This window comes from Ciona robusta, chromosome 11 (genome assembly GCF_009617815.1).
Source record: "Ciona robusta chromosome 11, ASM961781v2".
In the NCBI taxonomy this organism is placed as follows: domain Eukaryota; kingdom Metazoa; phylum Chordata; class Ascidiacea; order Phlebobranchia; family Cionidae; genus Ciona; species Ciona robusta.
Window position 1 is genome coordinate 6,285,247 of NC_143245.1, and position 7,465 is coordinate 6,292,711.

The 7,465-nt window shown below is 37.2% G+C and overlaps 1 protein-coding gene across 2 annotated transcripts; it reads left to right on the forward strand.

Annotated features, from left to right (window-relative positions):
* The first annotated feature begins 10 nt into the window (after positions 1 to 10).
* Positions 11 to 7,465, forward strand: LOC149728795 (chymotrypsinogen B-like). 2 transcript variants are annotated; one of them, XM_089888966.1, is made up of 10 exons: positions 11 to 274; positions 462 to 575; positions 972 to 1,055; positions 1,233 to 1,286; positions 1,377 to 1,520; positions 1,588 to 1,750; positions 2,085 to 2,208; positions 3,342 to 3,447; positions 3,777 to 3,931; positions 4,112 to 7,465. In XM_089888966.1, the coding sequence occupies exons 1-10, from the start codon at positions 235 to 237 to the stop codon at positions 4,313 to 4,315; spliced, it is 1,188 nt and encodes a 395-aa protein (XP_089745092.1). In that variant the 5' UTR covers positions 11 to 234; the 3' UTR covers positions 4,316 to 7,465. The 2 variants fall into 2 exon arrangements, with proteins under 2 accessions (XP_089745092.1, XP_089745093.1); XM_089888967.1 differs by having other exon boundaries at positions 19 to 231.

Genomic DNA, 7,465 nt, shown 5'->3' on the forward strand with positions numbered 1-7,465 from the left:
AACAACGTGACAACATACTTGTAGTTTTTCTAGTGTTTGATCCAAAAATAACTGAAATTAACTTTACAGTTTGAATTCACTGTCACAATGCTATTTACTGATCGCATAATAAGCCTAAAATATTCATGCGTTTTGGTTACTTGGTGAAAAAGTCTGCTGTACTAATAATAAGCAACGCAAAGTCAATACCAAAGCAAGAAGCTATCACATAAATTGGAAATGAATGAATAGGTAATGGATTCTATCAGTCAAATTTCTTCGACGTCTCGTCTCCGTAAGTGGTGTAATTAGAAAAAGACTGTAGAAAATGTAAACAGTATAGCCCACTCCATAGTTATGTAATAGAATTTTTATCAAATAAAGGCAGCTTATACATTATAAAAACGCAACAGTATGTATAAGGTATGCTCAAACAGTAAGTATATATAAACTAAACCAATGAAATACATTTATTTTCTCAGATATCACTTCTAACGCCTCGAATCCTAATAATGCATTGGCAACTTTCAAAGGATTCTTGTCAAGTTTGTTTGTCCTTTTAATGTTCAGTGTTATCATTGTTACCATTATAATCGGTAATTACAACGTATTTCAGTGATTTTTGCATAATATGTCCTGAAACTCGATATTAAAAAGTTTTTATTATTTTGAAAAAAGGTAGGGTTTATGATTTCATTCCCTTTTATCGCGCCTCTTGGTAGTAAACAAAGAATATTTACATAATTTATATATTTATGTTCTTATTTGTTAAAATAGTTTAGGAAACATAGGATATTATGTGTTTACGGGATCCATCTTACCCTAGTACAGTTCGGGCCAGTTTAACACGGAACTCATTTTAATTTATTAATTATGCACAGCGGTTTGTTTTTGCAAATTAAATTTGTCGAAACGCTTCCTAAGTGAAAGTCTTCCTAAGTGTAGTGCACTAAGCACCTTAATTTTGCCTCAAAATAGTTTAATTTATGCAGTGGAACCGGGCCATTTAACTGGAAATGTTACTTCGTTGATTACCATGGGACCTGAAAGGAGAATGACTCACAATTTGACACAATGTAAATTTGCTGCGTTGCATTGGCTGGTAAAACAAACATTGCATAAAATTGTGTTATTAAATACCGATTATTAGCATTTGATTCCTTATTAAATTTATTATATATTAGTTTATAAAAAAATTATAAAACGATAATCAAAAAAAGAAATGATAATGAAAACATTTTTTTTATTAACAGCTGAAGCATCTTTTGATTTTAGAAAAGGCTCGCATGCGTACGGTCAAGCAGGAGGTGCCATTTTTATACTTTGTATACCGTTTCCTTTTTTTCCAAAAAAATATCATACCGCAATAGTTTTAACATATTTTTACATTTTGACAGGTGTCAAACACTTTCTGTACGGTAAGCTTCCAGAAATGGCAACACATAGATTGACAGAGCCAAGCCGAGCACAGGCGAACTACTTACACTACGAATGTGGGAAACCTGATTTGAACACTAATGAAAATGAAATTGTAGAAACAGGTTCCCTATAGAATCAAACGGGCTTACAGTAAACGCCATATACTTTTTGACCGACTTTTATATCTAGGCTGTTACCAGAACGCAACGTGGAATAAATTTCCTTGGACGGTTCGAATTGTTGTGAAACCAAAATCACACGAAGATCTCATTAGTGTTTGCAGCGGAAGTTTTATTACGCAACAATGGGTTCTAACAGCCAGGCATTGTTACGTGCACGATAAAGATTTTAAGTAATTTTTAATTTTACTTATTGTGTCCCATCTCCCCCCACCCTATAAAACGTGTCCCATCCCCCAATCCTATACTGTATATTAGGTTGGTTAGATGGTCTTTTTTATTGTCTCATTTGGCTGTAAACAAAGAATATTTACAGAATTCGATAACCGTATCCCATAAATCCAGATCCATGGTATAACTCATAAGCGGGCACGAGGGCTATGAAGCAAAACACCCGTGATATAAACGACTGTCATTTCAGCACCAGCACGCCACGATAAATAAGTCACACTCACCATTCGTCATTCACAGCGTACATACTGGAATAGTTAAACGATATTTTTACAGGTTTTTAGTGATGATACCAAATCAAGATGAAACGCCAGAATTAATTGAGATTGATTCTGTACACCCCTATCCTGGATACGACGATATCTACAATCAAAATGACTTCATGTTAGTTAAGCTAAAGGTAAACCTTTTAATTTTGAAATATATTATTATAGTACTGTGTGGGTAAGATGGGATATCGTTAGCACCTAAATGAAATTTCCTGATCGTGATTTGAACAATTACCAGCGCTATTTTATAACCGTGTTTATAATACGGTTATAGAATTATGTTAAATACTCTCTACCAAATGGGACAAGAAAAGAGAATGAAAGCATGTTCGATCTTACCCCACCCCGCCTACTATAACTACAACGGTACACGGTTGTAGCAGGCTAAAGCGGTTTTAAAGGGAAGCAAGACACTTGGCCGAAATACCAATATAGATGTATTAATCTGCTGTCGAGTTGTCAGCTTTTTGCAAAAGCTTTGCAGAAAATGGTCCAAAGCGTAATTGATTTGAACTTTAATCTATCACCCTCAAACCGCAAAACAAACTGTACACAGAAAACACAACAGAAACGAAATTTTCAGACGTATAGGAAACGGCCAATTAGTGTTTTGTTTACATTTTGATAAGATGAAGTTGTTTCAGTTGCTAATGGGCTTTTTCCTATTCGGTTTCACCAGCCAGTATAATGAATAGCAAAACTCACGAATAGACTATAGATTTTAATTACCTTGGCGTAAATGGTGAATTATATTTATAACATACGAACTCATTACAACCGTTCACCACAAAGTCATAACGAAGCAACTGTTTATAGCAATGCGCGGGTTTTAAATGACAGCAAACAATTTTTCTTTTTGGTTTTAGCACTCATTCTTTTCGATTACGAAAAGTAGGTAGATAAAAATCAAAGGGTTTTAAAAAATAATTAATCTCACGCGTGTAACATAATACTTGAATGCAGACATAACTATTTTTGAATGTTTGTATATAAGTTACACCTTACTATATTAACTGTTTGATCTTTTTTAATATATTTCCCTGTGGGCTTAAGATGGATACCGTGTTTTTGACAATTAATAACGTTCTTTTTGGGTCGAGAGAATAAGGTTATACAATTCTGCAAAAGATGTTGGTTTACTACTAAATGACGACATCACAAATAAAAACCTTGTACCATCTTTCCCCAACATACTATACTTCGTATGGTGTAGCAATATATTAAAATATTTCCTATTTTATTCAAATTATGTCCTTGTTGGCAGCATTTCCCGAAAACACCAACCCGTACCGTTTGCATGCCGAATATTGACGTCATACCTGCTACTGGACGACTGTGTGTATTCGCAGGATGGCCTGGTGGCTACATAGGTACGATACGTGGCTTATTTGGGCTCGTGTGGCGGGGCAATGACAGTGGTCATAAACGGTGTTCCGTTTCTTACACCTCGTGTCCGCTTAACGAGTTACAACGTATGTAACTTTAGGATTCTTTTTTACACGTATGTCTAATAGTTTACACCCCATATGGAACCAGCCCATAAATGGAATCACTGAATTGAAAATTTCACACACGCACACAATGGTAGCAGCATCGAGCTTCGACCCGTAACCTGGGGCAAGAGACATGCGCTTAAGTATTGTGCCACATCCCCAGGTGACGTCATATTATTTAAAATGACGTAAGAAATGATTTTTAGACTCATCAAATCTTGAGAAAATGTGGGTAGAACTGGAAGACCCGAACTCCTGTCAGTCGAGGTACTGTGGTATCAAATATGACGTGAACAAGAACATTTGTGACAAAACAATGCCACGGAGACAAGACCTTCCCGTAGACAAAGATCACTGCCATGTAACTTTACATTTCCCTATCCTATCTGATTGTAAACAAAAAAACATACAAAAAAATTGTATTCGTATCTTTACAACTCTAAAAACCGTTCTTAAATATTTAAAATCTAATCAAAAATGATCCTTTTGTGCTAAATATATCCCAGCTTACCCCACAAGACCATATATTTTTGGTTTTCAGGGATTTTCAGGCAGCGCTCTTACCTGTCACGAGCATGGTCGCTGGGTGGCGTACGGGGTGTTGAATTGGAGCGGTGCCCGCTGTGACGTCACAAAAGGTCGTGGGTATGCTCTGACGTCAACTCGGTTGGATTGGATATGTTGTTTTGTATTGCACATTAAATTGGGACCTTGTCTGCATATAAAATGCGGACAAATGGTTTAAATCGTGGACTTCTGTTAATATATATATAGTTAATATATGGGAATGCGGCACTTTGACCGAAAATTTAATTTTAAAGTGCACGATTTTGCATATGTAGTAAGAAGTACAGGAAAGAAAAATTATTTAAAAAAATTAAAGTTGTTAACGTTAAGAAAAATCACTGCTCGCTAATTTTTCATCTTTCGGATTAATTTTAATATCAAGTTTAAAGCGAAACGTCTACGCCAATCCCGTTTAAATAGGATAATTGCGTTAGAAACTGAACACAGTGCAAATACAATCGCGCCGAAAAATATATTTATCTAGTTTTGTCAACTAATTTGTGCTGTTCTTTTTGCTTCGAAACCGCACGTTCCAAAACTGTAACCACCACAGACAATTAAGTTAGTTGTACCGCCGAGATATCGGATTTAACGTCTGATTTCTATTACAACGTTGAACGTGCTTATCTCTGATGTAAGGCCCAGCGGTTAGGGCAATAAATTCTAATTTTCCAAACCCGGATAAATGTTCCGAATTTTTGTGTTATCCCTAGGGCTTAAAAAGGTATCCTGCTAATTTGACAGTTGCAAAGTACTGGACCGAGGCTTAGGCACATGCGCACCCTCAAGTAAAATCGCTTCAGCTCTCTGACCGTTCAATCTTGTTGGCCAGGCACAAAAAACAAAGGAATAGCCAAACACTTCATTAAAAGCCTTGAGTATTAATCATAGCCAACCTCGAAAGCTAGTTCAAAGCCGGGGTAATATCATGACTTCTGCCAGAGCAACAGAAAATGTTGACAAATAATATTGAAAGTAAAATTAGTTGCAAACACAATCATTTCGTTTATAGACTTTAGTAAACCAGTTACACACGAGGTGTAATTAAACTTAATTTAAATCGACTTTTGTCATAAAACGTACGACCGCATATAAAACTCAAATTTATAGCAGAAGTGTATGTAAACATTAAACATCGCCACTAAATCTATTAATGGTGAAGATTTTCTCCCCGACAAGCCAAAATACTAAATCAAAAACCTCATTTCAGCTCCATTACCGAAACTTAATGAGTGTTAGGCTGACGTAACAGGCATCCAATTGTTTCGCCTTGTCTTGTCATTAGCGTAAACAAATGATGCAGTCAACTCATAAAAGCTCGCCAGCGCTTTTGCTTTGCTTATCTTTTTGTTTTCGTTTGCTGATGAAACGGGAAACGAAAATTCTCGTGCGGCTGAGTCGTTTCCAGCTCATCGGCCACGTCAGTCATGGGCGCCGGGACCAGAGAGAACGCTTATTCGCTTGTTTCATGCGCGCAATGGCGAAAGTTGTTTTGGGTTGCCAGTTTGTTGTTACAATAAAGTCTAGCTTTGCAATAAACTGAAAACCTGTTTACTTATTCTGACAATCGAGCCAAGCGGAGTATCGCATGTACGTACATACTGGTACAAGGGATTACTTTGTGTTTCTAACTAAATACTATTTTCGGGTTTCGCAAAAAAAAAACTCTTTTTCTTAATGCTGGTGAAATATTGCGAAATTACATGTTAATTTTGAGGCATATATGCCTAAAACATAACTAATACATTTCTGGTACATTTCCCATCAAATGGACACCGGTGCGACAATTTAAGCAATTTCGACGTTTTAAAATCATTATTTTAAAAACAGTAAGCGGTTTGGGCAGATCTGCGCCGAATTTACTTTATTGTGAATTGGGCTTCGCATTTCAACATTGCGCCGGTCCGCCGTATCAAGTTTTATGCGATTTCACACCTTATTGTGGTCTCCCGGGTTTGTTTGAATAAGTCACATCACCCTTAGCACTTGTGGTTAAACTTGCCACCCCGAACCCTTAGATCTTTGGGGGCAGCGATTTCGATTATGGCACTGTACAAATACACCCCGGTAATTATCGCGTGTTTTATCTGTCGACACTAACGGTTCAGTTGCTATTTGGCGTTGGAAACTTTGAATTTTTGACAGCTCGCTCGGCCCCCTGAACCAGCGCCCACAACCCGGAAGAAAAACAAAACAAAACCAGAGAAATCTCGAAAGGTATGTCATTTATATTACAAAAAATGGACAATAGGATGTCGTACTCTATTGGCGCGTTTGGAAGGAGTTGTAAACGTGAAGTGGACAACGAAACATTGCCACCAAAAGCCTGTGATCCTGTCAAACAAAAGCAACAAATCTCTTGTGGGTGAAATAGTAGGTTGGCTGATCGGATTACAAAACCCCGTTCCTTTCATCGCATCCCCTCAGAATAAGTGGGGTCACGTTGTTTCCCAGTGCGAAGGGGCATGAATAAAGATGGGGTATTTATTCCGTAAATTCTTACCCATCGTTTCACAATCCTAGCCCTGACTTTTAACTGTACAATTCGTACAGTCGTTGCAGTTAGTTAGGTAAGCCCTTCGCGTTTCGCAGTGATTGATGGCTCAAAACGCCGACGTTTTTCGGCGATTTGCAGCAAAAAAGAATCACTCGGCCGGTAAGAGGACAAGTACTGAGTTCGAGTTTCGCGACAATCCGTTATTACTGTCACTATGGCAGTTTGAAAGGAAAGCTGGCAGAACAGTTGCGTTTAAGGAGTGCAGAAAATAAACGGAAACTCCTATTTTAGCTAAAACGCAACTGATCACTTTATTTAAATTGGAAAAAGGTGTAAAAGCTTTATGTTTTTTGAGGTAAAGTTAACAAAATGATATGAACATTTTGTTACATTTTAGAATGACTTTAAAAACAATTTAATTCATAGCATGCAATAGTCTTAAATTCACCGCATCGGTCATTTTGTATGTAAGCTAATGCATCATTTTAACCACGACCAAAGAACGTATAGGTAACCTAAGAATAGACAGGCGGTGTAAGCAAGACGAAAGCATAACGACTAAAGTGTTGGTACAAGAAATTGTTACGTCTTTGTGTGTTTACTTACAAGTGAAACTGTACCCAACTCTCGGCGGCCAATCAAATCCGCATACCTCGTCACGCGTGGGTGGGTATTGTTCAACCGTTACGAAAATTTTACCCCAACAGATTAGAATAAATTATATCCGCAGAACCAAACTGGACTGCCGTACATTGAAAGCCGGCTTTTACAGACACGAGGTGATAGGTATGCATGTTCGTATTACAATTGAGGAAATTGCAATTTTTTCGG

Excerpts from the sequence above, each read along its gene's own strand:
- LOC149728795 (XM_089888966.1), top strand. The coding sequence starts at position 235 with ATGGATTCTATCAGTCAAATTTCTTCGACGTCTCGTCTCC. Across the intron at positions 1,521-1,587 it reads AAATGAAATTGTAGAAACAG|GCTGTTACCAGAACGCAACG; the intron begins GTTCCCTATAGA and ends TTTTATATCTAG. Across the intron at positions 3,448-3,776 it reads ATGGCCTGGTGGCTACATAG|ACTCATCAAATCTTGAGAAA; the intron begins GTACGATACGTG and ends AATGATTTTTAG.